The 24223-nt window shown below is 34.7% G+C and overlaps 1 protein-coding gene across 3 annotated transcripts in view; it reads left to right on the top strand.

The window, feature by feature from the left end:
• SLC38A11 (solute carrier family 38 member 11) overlaps positions 1 to 21501 on the top strand; it is a 51865-nt gene extending 30364 nt beyond the window's left edge. The window contains exons 8-12 of one of the 3 annotated variants that reach the window (XM_090280377.1): positions 5051 to 5121; positions 5801 to 5962; positions 9164 to 9276; positions 12511 to 12642; positions 19246 to 21501. In XM_090280377.1, the coding sequence (XP_090136503.1) occupies positions 5051 to 5121; positions 5801 to 5962; positions 9164 to 9276; positions 12511 to 12642; positions 19246 to 19494 (727 nt within the window). In that variant the 3' untranslated portion in view covers positions 19495 to 21501. Of the gene's footprint in view, positions 1 to 5050; positions 5122 to 5800; positions 5963 to 9163; positions 9277 to 12510; positions 12643 to 16596; positions 16641 to 19245 lie in introns of those variants that run through there. The other 2 variants (XM_090280382.1, XM_090280390.1) reach the window with 2 other exon arrangements.
• The last annotated feature ends 2722 nt before the right edge of the window (positions 21502 to 24223 follow it).

The following is a 24223-nucleotide window of genomic DNA, read 5'->3' as shown; positions in this document are numbered from 1 at the left end:
ACAGCTAGAGAGGCGCCAGTCCCATACAGAAGTGGGGGAAGTGCTTGGAAAAGAGGTGAGTGCTGGGCAAGTGGCATTGTTTCCTCTCAGCCCCCTCCCCCACATACAACGCCACAATGTGGTGAAACAGGTTGCCCTGTACTGATGAATCCCTAAGGCTCCACCCCTTACAACATAACAAGAGCAACAGCTCTATTTAAGACATAGAGGCAAACAAACACTGAAGCCTGTCAAGATGAGGAGACAGAGAAGAATGGCCCAAAAGAGGGAACAGATCAAGGTTCCAGTGGGAGAACTAAGTGACAAGGAGATAGCCACACTAACAGACACAGAATTCCAAACACTGGTCATAAAGATGCTCACAGGCTTGACAGGTATGCTTGAGTACAGCAAACGCCTAAGAGAAGTAAAGGCTATGCTAAGTGAAATGAAGAAAAATCCACACAAAACCAATGGTGAAGGGAAGAAAACCGGGGATCAAATCAATGATTTGGAACATAAGGAAGAAAAAAACAGTCAACCAGTACAGAATAAGGAATTAAGAATTGAAAAAAAATGAAGAGAGGCTCGGGAACCTCTGGGACAACTTTAAACATGCCAACATCCAAATCATGGGGGTGCTAGAAGGAGAAGAGGAAGAGCAAGAAATTGAAAACTTATGTGAAAATAATGGAGGAAAAATTTCCTAAATTTTGTGAAGGAAATAGACATAAAAGTCCAGGAAGCACAAAGAGTCTTGGGTGAGCTGGACCCAGAGGGGACCACATCAAGACACATCATAATTAAGATGCCAACAGTTCAAGATAAAGAGAGAATTGTAAAAGCAGTAAGAGAGAAGCAGAGAGTTGCCTACAAAGGGGTATAAGACTGATTTCTCAAAAGACACTTTGCAGGTAAGAAGAGACTGGCAAGCAGTATTCAATGTATTGAAAAACAAGAACCTACAACCAAGATTACTCAATCCATCAAAGCTATCATTTAGAATGGAAAGGCAGATAAAGTGCTTCCCAGACAAGGTAAAGCTAAAAGAGTTTGTCATCACCAAGCCATTATTATATGAAATGTCAAAGGGACTTACTTAAGAAAAGGAAGATCAAAACTATGAACACTAAAATAACAACAAACTCACAACTATCAACAACTGAATCTAAAAAATAAAAACAAAATCCAACTAAGCTAACCAGAATAGGAACAGAATCATAGGTATGGGGATCATTTGGAGGGTTATCAGTTGGGAGGGGGAAGGGGGAGAAATAGGGAAATGGTGCGGGGGTTAAGAAGCATAATTGGTTGGTACAAAATAGGGGGAAGTTAAGAATAATATAGGAAAGGGTAAAGCCAAAGGACTTATATGCACGATCCATGGACATGAACTAAGTGAGGTGGGATTGCTGGAAAGAAGGGGGTACTAGGTAGAGGGGAGCAAAGGGAAAAAAATTGGGACTACTGTAACAACATAATCAATAAACATACTTAAAAAATGTTATTTCTTACAACCTTTGATTAACTTCAACTTTACTAGACTTTGCCAAATTCTTCTCTAAAGTGTATTACAGTTTAGAGCTTCCTCTATAATAATTGCAAGTTTTTCTTTCCCAGCAATTTATCAACATTGCTCTTGTTAAATTGGATGTAAAATGCTCTTTTTTTATGGAGTTCATTTTAATCTGTTTAATTATTAAGGAGGGTGAGGGACTTGTAGCACATTTATTGGCTATTCTCTTTTCTGTATCTATCAATTGACTGCTGTCCACTGCTCACTGGAATATCTTTTTCTTATTGATTTGCAGGGATGTTTACTATAGTGGATAACTATACTTGATAACTATGACAAATTTCATCTCCCAGTTTTTAGTTTATATTTATTTTTAACTTTGTATTTTATTATTTTATTATGCAGACATTTTTATTTACCTTTCATCCGTTTTATTAAGTTTATCAATATTTAGCTTTATAATTTTGCTTTTGAATTTTTAAAAAGTTCTTTCCACACTTGTTATAATATTTTATTATTTGAATTTAACTATGAATTTGGGGAGAATTGACACCTACATGATATTGAGTCTTCCCATTCACGTGTATGGATATGGTGTATGTCTCTAGTTATTTGTATTTTTCAAAAAATTATGTCATGTCATTGAGATTATAAATATCTTTTGAAATATTTAGTATTTTTTGTCACTGCCATTTAAAGAACATTTGTATTGGTTGTTACTTGTATATATGAACACTATTAATTTTTGTGTATTGAGCTTTTATCCAGTAACCTTGCTGAATGCTCCAATAGCTTATCAGTAGAGTCCCCTGAATATTTTGTGTATACAATTATGTTGTGTACAATTAATTTATTCCTTTCCAATTATTACATATTTTATTGCATTATCTAGGAATTTCAGTCATGTACTATGAAAGCAGTGATGGTGAACATTCTTATCTGGTTTCCACATTATAATATTTCTAACTTATCACTTCTAAATATATTATATCTCTGTCAGGTTAAAGAGGTTCTTTTTATTAATATATTGCTTATCAAAATAAATACTGGATGGCAGGCTAGTCAATATATTTAACAATGCTTGTTAGTTTTTTCTCCATTATCTGTTAGTGTGATGAATTACATTAATTGATTATTCTGTCATTGAACTACCCTTGCATTTATTAGAAAATAACTCTTCTTAGTCATGATTTTTTTCTTATACATTTTCTTGATTGCATTGGATATTTTATTTTTCCAAATCTAAGCCTAAAGTCAGAACAATCCTTATGCTCATTCTCTCATCCACATTGATATCAAAGTTTCAGCAACTTCATAAAATATACCAAGAAAAGTTTTTTTTTCCTTCTTGCAATGGTTGCTCTGGGACTTAATCACATGCTATTGCATAAAAGATTTCAAAGCCACATTCAAATTTTTATCTTCTCTTTACCTAGGTTTGAACACACATTTTTTACTGATTTATAACAGCTTTTTTGGCACTTTATGCCTTATAAAATCAGCATCATTAAACTGAACACAGAAAATCCAAAATTATTTCTACGTACTGTTTCATACTCCATCTTAGCTAGGAATATACTGAAGGAAGCATATGGACCAAGAACATTTTTAGAAATTTAAATGAAGAAAAAATTGAAAATCAGACTCTAATCTTTTCTTTACTAATATGAGAATTAAAAAGCAAGACACCACTACAATATGTACTGAAAGGAAAAATGAGTTTTATTTCTGTGCAAATACTTTAACAGGCAAAGTAGATAAATCAAAATATATTAAAAAGTTAAAAATCTTTAAGCTTCTGCAGTTGTTCGTACTGCCTTAAAAACTTTTTTTTTTTAAGGATCATGGACAAAATATGTATTTTACCATGTTAACATTGGAATTTGACAGGTATGCTCCCAGAAGTTAATGTTTACTGCAATAGTAGTGGAGGCAGCAGGTGGCAGCAGCTCCCACTCAAAAAACTAAGGGAAGAGGAACAGCCTTGTTACTGCTGGAGGCCTCCCTCAGAGGCTAGCTAGTTCCTTTATGTCTGCATTTATTCATTCAAAGGTGGAAAGAAATGTTGTAATACATAAATCCCACTAACTCTGAGAAAACAAACAGAACTTTTTGTGTCTACTTTACCTCTAGGATTAATAACAAACATAAAACAGGTGGTTTTAGGCTTTCCAGGACCTTTGCTTCCCAGTCCCCTCTTATTTCATGCATTCTTTGGGTCTTGCTAAAGCCTTTTCTTTTTAGGGAAGCTGGCCATATTTTTAGACTTTTGCTACCTTTTATTAAATGACAATAGATAATAATAACAATACCAACACATAATCTGATAATACAAGTGATCATTTATTGAACACTTAATATATGCTAGGCTTTCCATTAGGAGTTTTGCATTATTTAATTTACACAATAACTCCATGAATTAGGTACTATTATTACTATTCCCATTTTATATACACAAAACTGAAACGCAGAAAGATTAAGTAACTTAAGATCACACAGCTAATAAGTGAGGGGTCCCAAAAGACCAACACAGGCTGTGCTACCTGAAGCCTATGCTCTTCACCATTACTCAGGGATGCGGTAATCAAGGAAAACAATCCCTGCCAATAGATGGGCTAGCAAATATTTTAATCCACTAAAACACAGGCTTCTTTGAGCTATTTAATGTGTATATGTTTCTAAAACCTTTTTGAGAAGTATGTCCACAGCTGGGCATTTAAGGGCACTGAGAGTTCAGTGTAGAAGAGATATTAGGATAGACCAAGGAGAAATCTCAACTTCTTTACTTACTATTTGTGGAAGCTTGACAAGTTATGTGACCACCCAGAGCTTAACTCTCCTAATATATTAAATGGTAATAATAATACTTAAGTTATTGTGAAGCTTGAGATAATATAGGATAGTTTCCAGAACATAGCTAAGTACATCACTGATTAATATTAGTTCACCCAGTCAGGGCACATACAAGAATCAACCAATGAATGCATAAAAAAGTGGAACAACAAATCAGTGTTTGTGTGTTTTTTCTCTCTCACTCTCTCGCTCTCTCTCTCCACCTCCCTGCCTGTCTCCCTTCTTTCTTCCTCTCTCTCTAAAATAAATAAATAAATAAATAAATAAGACAGTTCTTTAAAAAATATATTAGTGCATGTCCACTTTCCTCAGTAAAGCAGTGCCAACTATGAATTTCCCTTGGGTAGGATACATCTGGGAGAATTTGTTGGAGGGGAGTAAAGAGCAGTATTGATTAATCAAGGAAGAATACTGCATTATTAACTTTAGTATCTTCCTTAATGAGTATCTCAAATGATAACAAATGTTTGTTGTTAAATTGTTGAGTAAATAAAGTCACAAAATTAAGTATTCAGTGGATATAGAGTCTTTCCAAGTATTTGACATTCATTTTTAGAGGACTGGGATTAGCAGATTGCATTAATATTTCTGGGAATTTTATTTACAAATAAATAAGATTAATGGAGGCCTCCTATTATTTCTGACTCTGATATGCTTGTGCTTGTATTTGTTTAATTATTCGTTAAATTAACTCTCCTCTAGACCAAAAACAGAGGATGTGTGGGTATTTGCAAAACCCAATGCCATTCAGGCCGTTGGTGTCATGTCCTTCGGTGAGTATGATTTCAGAGGCCCTTTCCCAATATGGAGTCTGCTGTACAGTGAAAAAGTGCTATGTTTCATATCTGTGTCTGGAGAACAGATGTCCTAAGTTTTAGACATCCTATTAGCAGCATATGACCTAGTTTGTGCCACCATAAAATTAGGCTCAAACTTTCCTCACTCATCACTAAAATTTGCTTCCATTTGGACAAGTCTCTTTCTCGTGCAGAGCACGCATTAAAGTCATCTTATTTCTTAACTTGAGAATCTAGCAAATGTTATGGACTTCTTGAAAACCTTGCACACAAATTATTAGGAATTGGCCAGGTGTCTAAAGCTACTCTGTTACGTCCCAGATTGAAAAACAAATCGTAGCCTGAAAATATAGTGTTGTATATATTCCCCTTAAGATGGGAAATGCCACTAGAAAATGGAAAATTAAATAGAAAATTGAATAGGCCTGGTTTATATCAAGAGTGACATGAAGAGACTATACAAACCTAATGTGAATGAAATTTCTCATTCCTAAAGCTGTTAGAAGGATTATTTTTGACATATCTCATAAATTAGTATATTTGAACTTCAGTTCATTAGTATTCCAAAGTAGCAGATATCTCTGAATTTTCAGAAGTAAAAAAAGAAACACTGTTGCTTGCTTTAATAATTTTTATTTATTTATTTTTTTTGCAGCATTTATCTGCCACCATAACTGCTTCTTAGTTTACGGTTCTTTGGAAGAACGAACAGTCGCTAAGTGGTCCCGCATCATCCATTTGTCCGTCTTGGCTTCTGTATTTATATGTATTCCCTTTGCTACATGTGGATACCTGACATTTACAGGCTTCACCCAAGGTAAAATGAGAGGCGCGGCCTCACTGCAATTTGGTGTTCCCATGAAGTGGTGCTATCACTTCTCATTTTGGAAACAATTATAACCAGTATTGTACTTAGACTATCACCAAATCATCTACCCATTTTCTCCTCTACCTTCCTGCCTGTCTGCTCTTTCTCTGTCCTTATTTTCTTCATTTTAAACTGCTAAACTTCAGCCCTGACTGGTGTGGCTCTGTGGGTTGGGTGTCATCCCACAAGCCAAAAGGTTACAGGTTTGATTCCGAGTTGGGGCACATGCCTGGGTTGTGGGCCAGATCAGGGGGTGGAGATGTTGGGTTATTTCTCTTGCACACTGATGTTTCTCTCCCTCTCTTTCTTTGTCCCCTCCTCTCTCTCTAAAAATAATAAGTAAAAATCTTTAAACTGCTAAACTTCCTAGCCCCATTTTCTCTCCTTCCATGCTTTCCCTTCAGAGCACATGAATTTTTGCTTCCTTCTCTACTACTCACTGCAGCTTTATTTTCAAAATCAACACTATCTTCCCACTCTTCAAAGCTAATCATCTTCTCAGTTCTGATTCTCATGGACCTCTCTGGATCACTTAACAGTACTGAACATGCTTTCTTCCCTCCTGTGGAGAAAAGAGTACCACCACGCCATCATTCACTCTGTTAATTTTTCTCTCTCTGAGTAATTCATCTTTGCTTTCTCCTACCCACTTTCTCCCGTGTACCACCCATCCCTCATTAACTAGCTCAGGCAAGTTGCTTTTTTTCCCTCTTAACAAATTCTCTGGAGATTTTTATTATTTTAACTAGTCCAAACTTTGTTTTCTCATCTCCAGCCTCTTGCCTACATTTCTACTTAGTCGTCCCATTCTTGCATTAAATAGAAAACGTTATTATTTCCACAAAACTAGCCCTTTCCCTCCCTGCAACTTCACCCCACTGCCCCACACCAAATGTTCTTCTATTTACCCAGGCCCAACAATAGAGAGAGCATCTCTTCTCTTCCTTTGACCCTCACGTTCACTCATTGATGTAGTATAATACTCAGCATATTCTGACAGCCTGCTAACTGCTATGATTCATGCATCTCACAGCTTTTGCAGGTCTATTATCTCATTTGACCTTTAAACAACCCTATGAAGATAGGTGGAATAACTAGCTTTACCCCCTACTTTAAACACAAAGAGAAGTAACTTACCCAAACTGACTGGTGACAAAGTAGAAAACAAGTCTCCTGACTTCCAGTCCAATTTTATTTTTATTTTTCTGGTTGCCGACCCCATTTTAGTCAAGTATGACCCATTGAAAGCTGTCTCTTAGACTTCCACTCCTCTTAGGTTAGTTTTCTAATGATGCTGAAAACAGGGCGGATGGTGCATTTTCAAATAGAGGTAAGAGGTATCTATGATTATAGGCAGATATTCCTCAAGAAATAAAGATGGCTTCAAAAGCAAGCGATTAACATAATTTCAATGCAGTAAAAAATAATACAATATATGTGTGCACCATTAGAATACAGTAATGAAATACCTTGAAAGTCTTGATTAGAATTGTGTTTCAAAATATTGCCATGTATCACTATTTTTGCCAAGATGAATGTCCTGCAGGCTCCAGTCTGTACAAAACCTTGGTTTGTAAATGCCTTCTCTGTAAAACATAAACCCTTTTTTTCAGTCATACCTTCCTGGTGTTTTTATCAGTGGTAATTACTCAGATATAATTAAATCTTTATATAACAAAGTTGACAAGTTGGTTTATTTTTTTTTCCCTTAGCTATAATTCCCTAAAATACACTTAGACTCAAGCTAGAATAAGCTGACATTGTTTCTTCAGGCCATTTCACCTCAGGCATATCTGGTCTTGTTTGTGCAAACTGTGTGCTACTTTTCTTTTCCTTGCAGTAGGTTAATTTCAGTTTGTGAGGAGGCAGTAAGAACTCTAGATTGTTCCTGACATTCCCAGTGACTTTTGAATAGGTGTCAGGCTCATTTTTTAGTGAAGGTTAGTGAAGGGGAGCTTCTGTCCTTTTTTCTTAGAGTGCTGGAACCTTTTCAATCGACCTTGAAACAAGTTTCTGCCACTACTGCTTTGTGGTTTAGTCCCCTTCTGCTCCAAAGAGTCACAGAAAGTAATATACATTTGTTCTAGTTGATGGTAGGAGGGGACAAGGGTTATTTAAGTCTTAGGAAGAGGCAGGTCATTTAGCTTTTTAGTGAATGAAAGTACAAAAGTATTGTTTTCTTTTTAAACAATGTAGTAAGTAGTGTGTGGCTTTGATCTAATTTTCTTTTTTTTTTTAATTTTATTTTTTGGTTTTTCAATTACAGTTGTAATGAAAACTGTGACCAAAAAATGTACACTTGTTACATTTAGGAAATAAACAGACTGAAGTATTTCTTGTTTCAGTGTTGGGAAACCTTTTTTGCTGACATGTCTTCTGTGCCCTAATTAGATCCTGTATTTCCTCATAGATGTCTGAGAAAAGACAGTCTCTAACTAAGATTTTGTTCAAGGTATATATAGTCCATCATTTAGTTTGGAACTAATGAAATATAATGCTTTTCCATATTTTCAGTTTTGAATCAGTGCATTTACACTTGGGTTCATGGGATACCATGAAAGATAGTGTATGTTTGAAATTCCTTGCTATGGCCCTGCATTTGTGATTAAACCCTGTAGTGTGATACACAGGAAATTCAGCTCCCCAGATGCAATGGTCCCTTCTTCCTTTCAAGATTGTCCTTGATCTATGAATAGCATTTCAAAGGAAATTTGTTTATTTTAACAGACTCTTTAAAAAAAAAAAAGTGAAGTCCCTTACTTACCAGAAACAAAGACCAGAAACAAGTTTATAAAACCAATGCAAAAGAATTTAGGGAGTTGATTCTTCTGTAAGAAGACAATGGATAAAAGTACTTTTCAGAAGTTGATATAAATTTAAATGACTCTACCAAAACAAACAATGAGAATAAGAGAAAAAGTATTAGTGATTAATTTATTTTCAAGTGGAGCATATACTAACTAGTATTAATATCAATCAATAATTATATTGTTATTGAATTCAAAAATATATTTAGATTTGCAACCTATTCTATTAATTAAATTAAAGTTTATGTAATGTTATTGATATAATAAATATTTACTATCTCTTTTATTAGATATTTATATCAATATGTAGTATCTGTTAAATCTATTTTATGTCATTCTCTAGGAGACTTATTTGAAAATTATTGCAGAAATGATGACCTGGTAACATTTGGAAGGTTTTGTTATGGAGTCACTGTCATTTTGACGTACCCGATCGAATGCTTTGTGACTAGAGAGGTAAGCACCCTTCCCTTCCAACACTTTATCTAGGGGTGCTAGCTCTCTATTACATTTAATTCAGAAAGATTTGAAAATCATTTGAACCTGCAAATTCTCAAGTGTATGACAAATAATATAATTTAAATTTTTTTCTTTCAACCAGTTTAATGATAAATTTATATTCAATGTTTACAAGATATTTTTTTCTAAAGTTAGGTTTGGTTTAGTTTATATTAGCATAAGTATAAATATTTATACAACTGCATTCCAAAATGAATGCCAGCCTTTAACACAGCCAAACTAAGTTTCTTTTTTATTAAAAAAACATTCTTATGAAGAAATTAAGTACTAAGGTTTAAAACATGTTTTACAAAATTACCTTTTTGCTAAGATATTTTATAATTCAATATGTATAGCATTAAAGGCACCACAGAACAGATTCTGATCATGGTTGTTATATTTTTAAAACTACAATATCTTATTTCTCATGGAAAATCAAAACTCCATTTAAACCATTTGTTTTACAGATGTATTTCATTTATATGTTTATATAAATGTTTATTTATTTGTATTTATATACCATATAAAACAATATAAGTAGTTTTATATTTATATTTTATTTATTTATTTATTTCACTCTTATATCAACTCCAAGTTATGTTATATAGTCCACCTGGATTTGTGGAGGAAGATTAGGTAAAACAGGTGAATTCTTTTTGTGTAAAATTAGATAACAAGGCTTGTCCGGAGTCCCTTATGGAAGTCAGCTAAAAATCCACTGTACCAGTTAGCAAAAAAAATGATCCTGCTTCACAGTGGTTCTTTCAGGAATCATCCTGAACAGGGATTATTAATTTTAGGGTCTGTTTCTAGAACCTGTTTACTCTAATGGGTGAATGGCTCTAATGTGTAAAGTGAAATGCCTACAGAGCTTTAAATACACTAACTAATGGACAGGCTTCTAAAGGCAGATCAGTGCTTACCGTGTGCCAGTTCTGAGGATAAGGACCTGCACAGGGAAAATGGAATAAGGAAATGTTCAGCACTATGTATATCCTTGACAATTAGTGCTTATCCTCAGTTGCAAATGTATAATTCACGGGTCAGTCCTCCTTGAACATAAAGGGACCTGGACTGAACTTCACTTTATGTAGATTTTTTTAAACCTAAGAGCCTTTAAAAATTTTGCTAGCTCATGTTGGATGCATGAAATGGTTTTATTTTAGCTTCTTCCTAGTACTTTAGGTTCAAATCTGACCTGTAGATGAGCAATAACAGATGGTGCATTCTCATATGGTTTCTGGTGAACTGTTTGTGGACAGTCTGAGTCACTCCACCTGCACAGTTAATGTCTTCAGTACTTGGAACTTGTATTTCCTTTCTAGCTACCATGACAGGAAGACAAAACTAAATCAAGATCTCTGCTACCAAAGCAATTACTAGGCAGGGGAACCTTGTATATACCTCACCCATTCACTCTCTTTCTCTTTTCCTTCTTTCTATATACACACATGCATGCACAGACACACACACAAATATACAGTTGACATAAACATAATCAAAACCATTTCTATTTATAGGTAAAATAGTCAGCCACATACAAGGGTACCGAAAGCCTGTCTCATTAGCCTGACTCACTAATGATCTTTCATTATTAAAATTCTATCATAGAGGCCTCTAAAAAAATGAATTTTAAACAAGATAGTATTTGGAAAGACATTGCCAATTTTAAAACCATAAATGAATAAAAGTTATTAAGTATCCCCATTAAACTATTAAGGAGAGTTATGGTTGCATTGGTCTATGGGGAATGTTACTTACCACAGCTTAGAGAGTTGGTTTTCTTAAGGTCTCCCTGCCTCTGGACATCTCCTACCACCTCCAACTCTTGCCTCATGGATTTTTCATGTAGTCACCACCCTGTTCAGACTTTCTCCTCCATGTCATTCATAAGTATCATTCTTGTTCTTACCTATTTGCTCTTTTTCACACTGTTGTTCCTTTTTATAATTCTACTCTAAATCTTATACATGTTTCAAGTCTCATCTCAAGCCAAGGTATGACAAACACATTTCAGAAATGCTGAAAATCCATTACTTTAAGAGAGACAGATCTAAGTAAATATAGCTTCTTCTAGTTCTAGATTCTCTGTGATCTTTTTTTTTTTTTTTTTTATCCTGTCACAAATTGATTACTATTTTGTTTCATTAGATTGGGTGGATATCTCCAATTAGAATGTTAAGTTCTAAGAATTGGAATCATCTAGACATGTTTTTTGCAAATCAAATCACAGTGTAGGACATATTAATTAGGTAACTGTTAATTGCATATCAATGGAAAATGGTGATCAGTTTTTCTCCATTTTTGTTTAGGAAAGGCAAGATAAAATAGATTTACCATAACTTGTATCAAACAGGGCTTAGATTACATAACACTGATTTCCTGTTAGTAAAGAATATTACACATCCATTGGTATTAAAGGAAATTATGGGACCTCTTTTCTTAGAGGTCATTTAAATAATCTAAATAGCATTTGTGGTTTGTCTTAATGGTAACTTTGTTGGACTCAAGGAAGAAGGAAACGCAACTTCCAAAGTTCTCTCTTACACTGCAGAAATACATTTGTTCACAATTAATATGCTATATACTGCCTGTCTAATAGTTCAACAAAGAATACCTGTTATTGATGTGTGTATGCCTTTGTGCAAGTACTTTGGAGAAGGTAGAACGTTCATATGGCTTAAAATTTGATTGGTAGTATTTTATAAAGTCCTAAATACCATAATATGAACTACTCTCTTAATAAATCCTGCATGTATCTAAGAATCTCTTTCTAAATAATCTATTTTTTTTAGTTTTAAGTGGTATTCCCTATAATAGTAATTTTTTTCTTTCAAATATTTTGTTGTTTATGTTATTACAGTTGTCCCAATTTTGCCCCCTTCCATCTAGCCCACTCCCCATTCCCATAGTTAATCCCCACACTGCTGTCCATGTCCATGGGTCATGCATATATGCTCTTTGACTATTCTGGAACTTCCCCTTCTTCCAACCAGTTCCCAATTTCCCCCACCCTTCCAGTCACTGTGAGTCTGTTCCATGTTTTTATGCCTCTGATTCTATTTTGGTCATTAGTTTGTTTTATTCATTAAATTTCACTTATAAGTGAGATTCTATGTTATTTGTCTTTCATTGACTGGCTTATTTCACTTAGCATAATAGACCCCACTAACTAATCTCTTTATTTGACAGGTAATTGCCAATGTGTTTTTTGGTGGGAATCTTTCATTTGTTTTCCACATAATCATAACAGTGGTTATCATTACCACAGCCACACTCGTGCCATTGCTGATTGATTGCCTTGGAATAGTTTTAGAACTCAGTGTAAGTATGTTTAAAGGTTTACACCTTCCTTTCTAAACATCACTTTAAAAATGATCTTTACATTTAACATAAGATGTATTTTCCTTTAAAGAAGTTGTTGCTTTCTGAAGCGGATTTAAAATGTGTTTGTTATATTATAGTAAATATTTATAAGGATGATATTATGCATTTTATGGGACTATATACTTTTAGAGCTGTGATTCTCCAATGGGGAAAATGTTTTCCCTCCACCTCCATGGGACATTTAGCAATGTCTAGAGACATTTTTGTTTGTCACAACTGGGTAGGCAGTTGCTATTGGCATCTAGTGGGTAGAGGCAAGAGATGCTGCTAAACATCCTACAATGCACAAGACAGCTCCCACAACAAAGAGTTATCCAATTCAAAGTGTCAAAAGTGCTGAGGTGGAGACACCCTGATTCTGAGCACTTTTTCATGTTTTATTTTCTATAATACATAGATATTGCTAAAAATAACTAAAAGTTAATGCATCTGGACTTCCTTTGCCAAGTAAAAATAAGTCTAGAGAGTTTCACTAAAATAGAGTAATATAAAAAAAATAGAGTGATATCCATACCCCACATTTATTTATAATTATCCATGTTCTTTTTCTTTAAAATATTTTTTTCTCTCTCTAGAACTTTCCCTTGTAATCTCTCCTGCTACCTTCCAAATCTTTGTTCCCATTATATCACATCTGAATTTATATTGGCTTTTTGCTTTCCCTAATGCATATTTAAGTTTTTCTTACATTTTATCACCATCCTGCTTAAAAATCTCCACTTTCCCCACCAGAACAAGCATAAGCTCTGTTGCCTCTATAATCTGATCTCATGCCTTCTATGGAAAGTTATTTACCATTTCCTCAAAGTATACTCTCATTTCTAATCAATCTTATTTTTGGCCTAGAAAGTCATATTAGTTCTTTTATTCTTTGGCTTGTGTTTATTCTTTCCTTTAATTATTATTTTCCTTTAATTATGTCCAAATCTTACAAAGATTTAAGGTCTAATGCAACTTCTAACTCATGTATACATGGAGCAGATATATACTGAATAATCACTATGTGCCACACAATAGATATACAATAATGGGAGGAAATCAGAAAGGATTCATGCTTCCATGAAGCTTATATTCTCACAAATAAACGTGAAAGTTCAGGTGCTCTGTAGGCAATAAAGAAGACAAAGGGATGTAGATGAACTCCCAAAAAACACTTTCAAGAAAAGATTGACAAGATTTGGTGACAGATACAATTGGGAGGACAGAAAAACTCTGTGGTTCTACTTTGTAGAACTAGGATAATGATGCCATTTGGTGAGGCATGCATAATGTCTCAGAATCATAGCACTTAGCATTTATTAGCCATGAACCACAGAGAGCTGACTTTTATAGGTGAAATCTTAAGTCATTATTTACTCATTGCATTGAGAATTGAGGGATAGGTGAAAGTATTGTCAGTGCCCAAGATGTTGTTCTTTCTAATTGCCATCTGGATTTGAAGTTCCAGACAAAAGCAGTGGAAGATTCAATTAAGAGTACACTCTTAGGGATTTTCTTGTAGTAGAGTATATGGGAAGTAGGAAGTAGGCAGCTTCCCAAACAACATGGGACTGGGGAACTATCTATTCCACCAGCAATGAAAAGAAAGGTCATGGGAGATGGAAAAAAATCAAAGGTAATGTGTACTTACATCCCAGTTTTGCATAAGCCAAAGCCTAGTAGCTTCACTCAAAATCTTTTCATGTTCCAACCTTGATCTATGTAAATGGATGACTGCTACCTTAACATACTGACTTGATTTATGTATTATCTTGTATCATGTACTGTTTAGACTGTCCACAAGCTTTTCTTCCTTACCAAATTATAAACTGTTTGAAGACAAGATTGAATTTAGGTGCCATCTCCATCCTCCACGGTATCTGGCAGAGTGCTAAGGACACAGTGCTCAAATTACCACATGGGTGATTGCCCCTTGAAGCCACATTCAGGAGCTATTTCTAGAGATGTTCCTGGACATAAGAGATATTCTTTAGTGTAGCATCAGAAAATTGGGTGTTACAAAAATTTGTTGGTGTTGACAGTAATAGTAGTCCTTGAAGTATGCCAAGGAGATTATCAACACATTGACAGCTGTTATTTCTTATTTTCTGAAAAGTCTCATTTGAGTTCACATTTTTTTAAATATTGTAGGATTTTGATATGAAAGAAATATGTTTATCAACTACCTGACCACTCACTACATCTTGATAGCCTAACAATTTTTTATTTCCTTTAAGTTCTTCAAGCCATACACATATTGCTTATTCTTCAGAAATGCTTTATTTTTTTAAAAAATTGGCCATTACTTTCTGTTAATTGCTAACTTCCCTGACACTTGAGCAACAAAATTGTAAGCACATAATCTATTAAATATTCTCTATTGTACTTATGTTAAAAATTTTCTGTGGTTAAGACAGAATTCTGGTATTGTAATCAGAGAAGAATATTTGCCAAATATCTGTTATAAAGTCAAGATCTAAGTTGGTTGTAGAGGACTATTTAAAAAAATTTTAAACATGACTGTAGTTCCTTGGATTTTTAAAAACTTTGTATAGACATTCATAAAAAACAATTAGAGAAGAGTGCTAAATTGTCTGTTATGATCTAATAACCCAAGATAATTATACTAGTTTTAAAGTACTTTGTAGGTTAATAAAATGTACGATCTCCTGTCTCTTTCAGACCACCTGAGCACATGTTTTCCCAATCAAAAGTTTTTTGGTATGCACAATAATATATTCAGGTCTTTATTTAAATTCCTTTTGTGTGGGGATTTGTCACGTCCAATAGAGCCACATCAAGCATCATTTCTGTCAGTAACTGATGTAGGCTGGATCATGCAACACTTTAAAAGTAGCTAAAGCATGCTCTGTTCCAGTTCAGAACAATAATGTGAGCTAACATGTATTGAGTATTTTCTCTGTGCCAAGTGTTTTGCATGTATTATCTTCCTTAATCTGCATTGATTTTACAGATGAAGAAACTCAGGCACAAAGTGATTAATAGGGTCACACTAGTTGTAGTGGCAGAATCAAGATTTGAACAAGGGCTTTCAAATCCTAGAGCCCTCATTTTTAAGCACTATGTTAGCCTGAGATTTCCTAAGTATAGACTTTACATTATGTAAAATAAGTACATTCATTTCTCTATTTATTTTTAAGTTAAAAATCTAAGCATTGTGTTTATCTGTAAAAGTAATCTGTAATATATATGGATAGACTGTAATAATGGGTTAAAATAAGTACTGTGAGATGAAATAATATGAAACTAAAAGTTTTCCATCTAAACAAATAATTTTTAACTAAAGGCTTTTATTTTAGTTAATAGTAGTGCTTTAGGGATTCTTTTCTATTGCAGTTTCTGAATCTTCACTAAGTAGAATAATGATTTTCACGGATAAGTTTGCAAAGTTAGGGAAATACTGTTACTTAGTGTAAGAAAAAGTATAGGGCAAATTACTCGGGGTCCTGTTAATTATTTAATAAAAAGCAAAACCCCATTTAGAACTTATCTTCCCTTTTATTTCATTGTTTTCATGGCAGCAGACAACAATGACAGTTTTCCAAAGCAAACACGCCCTCGATTTTAAAGGATTCATTTTAGAAGCAAATAAAATAATTATTTCCTCTTCTTGGTAGCATCTCACACTGATGTTGCTGTCACAGAGAAGAGGCATCTGCGTAAATTGGGCCCTATGGGTTTTGACTTGCAGCAGTACAAAGAGAAAAGATGAAGCAGCTGGTGGTTGTGGCCAGAGTAACCAGCCCAACAAGCACTGCGTGCAGTTTCCAGTGGAAGGGAAAAAGGCAGTCAGTTACCCAGTGAGAGCCCATATGTAAACATACAGTGATCAGGCTGAGCAAGGCATGGTCCAAGCAGCGAAAGCCTTCTGAACTGGAATTTCTTTTTAAGGTACAGGAATACATTTCAAGAGCCCAGACTGACTACAAAGTAGAAATTTAAAAGGTATAGCAGTCTTTTATTTAGTTTTCAGCCTCTTCCATCATTTGAGAGGTTTCTATTCAGGTAGGAGAATTCAGATACTTTTCCAATCTGTATTGCCAGTAAAAATTGTTAACACCTTCTGTTATTTCCCTGCAAAACGCTGTGGCATCAATATTGTTATTATCACAGAAGAGTGCTGTCCTGGCTTTATAAATAAGGCTCTATTTTTGTCTCTTTAATAAACAATTATGAAATTTATTTCAAAAATTATTCCAAGGCCAGTGGTATATTTTCAAGCACAGCTATATTAAATAGATCAAATAAGCTGTCTTCTTTTTATGAAATACAGCAGATGGAACTGTTCTATCATTTTACATTTGACCTTGGGTACTACAAACAACTTCTAGCAAGACTAAGCTTTCTAATATTAAGAAGTAACTGCTATTCAGACAAGATACCCAACTGGACTTCTTCCAATACAATTATCAGCTATATAATTTTTCCACTAATTGCTACTTTCTCAACTCTTAAGAATTATAATACAAACAGAACATTCATTGCTTTGCACTGCCCAGCAAGTTAGGTTTGGAACAGTCACAAAATGCTGAGTGATGACAGCTTCTTAGCAGCAGCTGGTGGCATTTTTTATCCTGATAGCACTTTTACACCCCACAATTCCAGATGAATTATAGTTTGTTCTATAAAGAGAAAAGGCTTTCTCCATACACACATATTATACATACATATATATATATTTGTGTTTTAATTACCTTTTTAGTGTTTAAAAAAATTACTTCCAAGACATTAAAGAATAATAATTATTATAAACACAGAGTCAACCAGGATTTCTTATAATTTAAAAAACAATGTTAATTTCAAGGGTCATGATAGAGCTCAAGGAATCCATAATTCATTTAATTCTAGTCATATGAAAACTAATTCTTTATACATATATACCTTTGTAGATATGCATCTGTATTCAGGTGCTACAAATAACAAAATTATATTGTTCATATATTTTAAATTAGAATACAATTTGGTATCTCTTAATAGTTTCTCATTCTTATATCTCTGATTGTAGAAACACTTTCAGTGAAATGTCGTCAGTCCTATTCTTCCCCAGATTTTTAGATGCTGCCTAGCTAGTCTGATTTTATGATGTGTCCCCCTTAATAAGCACTTTTCTATACATTTGCTGCTTTTGTAAAAAGAAATTTTGATATATTTTTGGAATCATACTTATGATAGTTCTGGTATGAGGATGGTACTTATTATAAAAGCCAATAATTCTAGTAAATGGTGATATTGAGAAAATATTTTCTTTAAAACTATTTTTAAGATACAAAGTGTTTTTTTACATCATCCAACTTCAAAATCAGTTTTTTGTTATTTCACCTAATTACCAAAGGTGTCAAAAAGCTTCCAAATGTTTTTGGAAAAAAAAATCAAATTTAAAATTACCAAAATAACATGCCAAAAGGCTTTCAAACTACAAGTGATAGGTGCATAAGGTCTTCTTTCTATGTCTTTATATATTTTTAAATTTCATAGCTTTTTCAAATATAGCAAAACATATTTTATGGAACCCTTGCTTTTAATTTTATACCAATATCACATTTGCTATTAAGTGTAGTTATTAAAAAAACAACTTATGTTTTATGGCTTAAAAAATAGTTTGTCATACTATTATATTTTATTAATGTCTGTTATATTTTGTTTAATATATTATATAATTAACACTTAATATAATTAGAAAAATCTATAAGCCAAAATGCCGTAACTTTTAACATTATTGTTTTTGCAAACATTCTAGTGCAAATTTGGCCTCATTGAGAGGAAAGTTTCTTTTCCTTTGAAGTAAAAGACTCTTGGTATTTTTATGATAGATAACCCTACTCATAATTTTCAGTCTGACATTTCCCCTCAGGTTAGATTTATCCATAAACTACTGTGGGAAAGGGTGAATGAGTCATAGTCATTTAGTTCTGCTGTCAATTTTCTAGGATAATTAATGTGCTTAGTTTTATCTGAAAGATGATATAGAAATGAGAATTCATGCTGAGTGCCCTTGGGCTATAGTTTTCCTTTCTCATATAGACAGGCATCTACTTTTATGGAATCTCAGGTAAAAATAAAAGACAATATGCCCTATATACCACTCAATGTTTCCCTCGCATGCACAATGACAAACAGACCTCTTAGATCTGAGCAGCACAGGAGATAACAGAAATTTGAAATGAAGAGTATAAGCTAATATGATATAACTGAAAATACGGAAAATTTCAAGAGTTTGCCAGAGGTCAATCTTACCATCTTTTTTACTTTCTGAATTGTATTCTGATTATTTTTTTCTAGTCTATTTATTATTTTACTGAATTCTATTTTACTCTATTATGTATATTTTTACTCTTATTTTACTCTTCTCCTTTATAAATATGCCATCAGAAAAGAAAAAAATAACTATTTCTTGGAATTTTTTTCTTTCCTTTGAGTTAATCAGTCCTATACAACTTTTGACATATGCAATGACAAATACATTTTGTAAATGTTTTTAAAAACTGCCCAAGGAATGTTTCATCTGATAACATTATCTCGTTTCTCATTTTCGATGTGCAGGGTGTGCTCTGTGCAGCTCCCCTAATTTTTATCATTCCGTCAGCATGTTATCTGAAACTGTCTGAAGAACCTTGGACACACTCCGATAAGATTATGTCCTGTGTCATGCTTCCCATTGGTGCTGTGGTGATGGTCGCCGGGTTCGTCATGGCCGTGACAAATCCTCAAGACTGCACACATGGGCAGGAAATGTTCTACTGCTTTCCTCACAATTTCTCTCTCACAAACACCTCAGTTTCTCATTTGTAACTGACAACTCAACTTTCAATTACAAACGTTAGGTTCTGTTAATGAGTTGACTCCTTTTAAAAATATGTACATTTTCATAGACTTCTAAACCACATACTAACATTTACACACAGGTTTAATGTCTATGTTATAAAATTATTACTTTGGCATTTATTAAGACTTGGCTTTCTTTGTTTTGTAGCTCAATATAAAAGAAAGAGAAAGAAAATTGAATTTATTTTATCTTCAGCTGGGACAAAATAAATATTTCATTTTACCAACTAATGCACTAATCTTAATTGCAGAAGGAAAGTTAAGCTTTGGACATTTGCTGTCATCCTCTCAAAGCATTAATCTTTTATTTAATATGTGAGCCAACATATCTGCTTTCAAATAAGTGGGTGTTTGGGGGTTAGAGTTTTGTATATGTGTCCTTTATGAAAACACATACATACACACACACACACACAGTTTTTGTCTTTTAAAGTCTACAGAGTAGAAGGGAAGGGAAAGGAAACTATTAAAGAGTATAAATATTCCTCAAGTGAAGTGAAGCTCTCCATTATTATTTCAGCAGCATCCCTTGTCTAGAGGGAAGTGAATCCCTGGAGAAATGAGTCAAGTCTTTGCCATGTTAAGAGCATGAATAATAGAGTAGATTTACAGAGCAAGATGTGTGAGGAATCAAAATCACTTCCAAACATTTGATCCTGTGAGAATGCAATGGTAGTATCATTAAATAAATTATAAAACAGGAGGAAAAAAGCCCACAAGTTGTTCTGGGTAGGAGCCCAACAGATAATTTTGCATCAGCTTTGAACCTGTTGGATTTAAAATGCTGGCAGGAGCATCTAACTGGAAGCTGACCTTGCAGACATGAAGCTTACAAGAACAATCAGGGCTGCGGAAGAGGCCTTCTCACCCCTTCAGGGGGATCCTCAGAGAAATTCATGGGAGCTTTTGTTGACTGGATTTTCCAGAAGCAAACTAAGATGGGGCTTGCCATGCAAGTATTTATTAAGAATCATAGCTAATCGGAGAGAGGAGGAGAGCAGGATTGAGACAGCAAAGTGGAGCTGCAGTGCAGGCCAGCAAAGCCTCAGCCAAGTCCACAGGGCAACTGGAGCATATCCGGCTCATCAGAATTGTCCCTGTTCAGGAGAAATAGACAGGTTTTAACACCACTGCCTGTATCAGTTTTTGGAGGTGGACTCCCGTGAAAGGAGGTGCCCTTGGGTTAGGCAGCTCTTTGCTGCTGAGAAATCCGTAAAAGAACTGAGAGCTGGAGGCCGTCTGCTGGTTGTTGAGGCACCACATGCTTTGTTTTAAGGGATCTGGGAGGCACAGCTGTACGCACCAAAGCTGACCTCAGTTTTTAATTAAGATTTCCCACAGAAGAAGAACAGTCATTGTTAATATAAGAACGGTTTGCACATCATCAGTGTAACCTGTCAGCCAAGGAGAGTGGACTGGAATGTGTATGTGTAAATAATGACAACTTCACTGTACTAGTCAGTGGGGGTGGTAGACACCCTTAAGTGAGCATGTGTACTGTGTGGCCATTGCATTCAAAATGACCGAGTGAGAAAAGCAATGAATCTGCATCAAATTTTGCATTAAGCTTGAACATTCCTCCATGGAAACTATTTGGATGATTCAGAAGGCTGCAGCTATGGGCACCTGGTGATTGGCAGCTTCATCACAACAATGCACCCGCTCATGCATAATATCTCCTGCAGAGTTTTTTTTGTGAAACATCAAATCGCCCAGATGACACAGCCCCCCTACAGCCCAGATTTGGTGCGCTGTGACTTTTGGCTTTTCCCAAAACTAAAATCATCTTTGAAAGGGAAGAGATTTCAGACCATCGATGAAATTCAGGAAAATACAACAGGGCAACTGATGGCGATTGATAGAATTGTGTGAGGTCCCAAGGTGCCTACTTTGAAGGGGACTGAGGCATCATTGTCCTGTGTACTAAGTTTCTTGTATCTTGTATCTACTTCAATAAATGTCTCTTTTTCATAATACATGGCTGGATACCTTCTGGACAGATCTCATATGTCTTAATGAGGATTCCATGTCTTCATACTATAAAATCTTTTATTTAAAAAAAATTTTTTTAAGTTTATTTTATCCTCACCCAAGGACATTTTTCATTGCTTGGGGTGGAGGGGGAGACATCAATGTGAGAGAGAAACATCGATTGGTTGCTTTCTCATACATGCCCCAACTGGGATTGAATCTGTAACCTGGGTACGTGCCCTGATGGGGAATTGAACCTGTGACCTTTTGGTTTATGGGAAGATGCTCCAACCAACTGAGCCATACCAGCCAGGGCTCATTTATTTTTTTAAATATTTTTAATTTTTTTAAATTATAATTTACAGTTAGTATCATTTTGTATTCATTTCAGGTACACAGCATAGTGGTTAGACAAACATATACTTAACAAAGATCCCTCAGTATTTCCAATACTCACCTTTTATGACAATCTTTTAAAAGTAACAAGAGAGTTTAGGACCATCTAGGTAGCTACTTTATATGAAGTATCACCAAAATTTTATTTCTCACCTTTTCATTTCTATCTCAGTCAAGTTGACAATCCACAGTATATTAATTATTACCAAATACTGAGACAGTATCACAAGCAGAGTTTCTACACACATGATGTGTTTGTACAAATCACAGTAAAAATAATAATAATCCCACAGGAAGTGTATAAAGGATAATTTCACAATAGTTTGAATAAAGAAGTGGTGAGAGCTGAGTCATCCTGCATCTCACATAGTGAGAAAGGTTAAGTAATTTGTGCCTGTTTTTAAATTGATACATATTTTGGTAAAATAATAATAAACATTCTTTTGTTCCATACTGAAGGAATGTAAGAAAAATTTTTCAACAGCCTATCTCTACATTACTCAAGATTGAGAAACACTGACCTACATAGTTATTAGATAAAATCATGAGAGATGAGATTTCCAAGAATGTACAAAGAGAAGCCCGTCAAGGATAACATAATTTAGCACTTAACCATCTATTATCTGGTACTTTCAGTATTGCTTCAGATACATTAACCTTGACTCTTCAAGTAAGTCAAAAGCTCCTGGGAGAAAATGAGTGCTACATTAATGTCTAATAAATATTTGTTCTGTTTTCATGCTTTGTTTTTGTTTTGGATTTTTCCCCCCAAACCAACTGTAGGACAAGACTACTTTGGATGTAGTTATTAGCTGCATGAATTACTGACATCTTTTAAATTACAATGGAATAAATCTTAGAAACTCACATCTGTTTTGTAAGAATACTTGTCTGTTTCTTTATTTTGCCACCACTCAGAAGTTCAAGAAAACCTCCTCAATTTATTTTCTTCAGTTTTATGAGATTTCCACTGAAATTCATTCCCTCCCTACTAATTCTTGTCCTTAACAAAGCAACTTGAAGTTTTTAAACCATATTTTGAAGTTGTCACTACACTTGGATTTATATAGTGCTTCTTAATTTTAAAAAGAGGGAAAGGAATAATACCTTTACACACTAATGCAAACACCTAATAATACAGTTCCTTTAATGATATAGGTTGAATGGTGTCTGTATAACATATATTTGATCCTTATGTCACTTATAATAGGATTTTTAATCTTAATCCTAACTTGAACCATCTTTAAATATCAGAACAGGTAAACTGCCTTGCCCTGACTGTTTCCAACACTGTCAAGCATTAATTGTTGCCTTTTGTCCTCCTTAAAAGTCTCTAAAATCCAAGTTATCCAACAAAGAAAATTTTGATTACGCCTCTCCTGGAGTCATTATTGCACACAGCTACTCAATTAAAGAATAATTTATGAGAGAGGACCTAAAAAAGAACCTAGAATTATCTTCTGGAGGGCGGGCCCCTTGTAGTACAGTCTTGTTCTGGTAGGTGAGCATTCTAGGAACCCATCTGTATCAGTGCACCAGCTGATGTTGTTGTGTGAGGTTGCAATCAGCTTCAGTAAATTTTTTTGAAGACTCTTTCAATGTGTTTGCCCATTTCATGATGGGTGATTTACAAGTGCACCTGCCCACACTACTCTGAGTGTTTAGCAGTTTTTGACCAAAACGGCATGACCCCCATGCCTCACCTGCCCCATTCACCTAATTTCACCCTGAACAACTTCTGTTTGTTTGTTTGTTTCCCCGGATGAAAAAAGTATTCAAAGGGAAACTTTTTTGCCAATGTGGAAGAGGTGAAACAAAAAATGGCACGAGAACTAAAAGGCATCAAAATCAAATTCAAAAATTGTTTTGAGCAGTGGAAAAAACATCTCAATAGGAGAGTACTTTGAATATGACTGAAGTTTAAACATGTAAGAATAAAGAAACAAATTTTTATAAATAAATGTTGGGTTTTGGGCACCCCCGTATTGGACAGGAGCAGGCCTCCCTTCGCTCTGTCTGCTGCATTCTTCTCAGGGAAGCAGTGCTGGTCTGTTTTTCAGTAGAGCTGGCCCCTGGTGGGACCCAGGTTGCCTGGTATTCCTAGTGGCTCAAGCATGGACCAGCTAGTGACCGTGAGGTAGGGTACTCATAAGTGCTTCACTGGCTATGGAGGGGTGATAATTACACCAATCAGATAGGCTTCCTTAAGGACTTATGATTATCTTCACCCTGGCCAAGTCACTCAATTGGTTAGACTGTTGTTCTGATATACCACGGTTGTGGGTTCTATCCCAATAAATGCATAATCAATGCAAATCAGTGTTTCTCT

Source organism: Furipterus horrens, unplaced genomic scaffold (assembly GCF_987537825.1).
Source record: "Furipterus horrens unplaced genomic scaffold, mFurHor1.1.pri manual_scaffold_1, whole genome shotgun sequence".
Classification (NCBI taxonomy): Eukaryota; Metazoa; Chordata; class Mammalia; order Chiroptera; family Furipteridae; genus Furipterus; species Furipterus horrens.
This window is presented reverse-complemented; position numbering and strand designations above follow the sequence as displayed.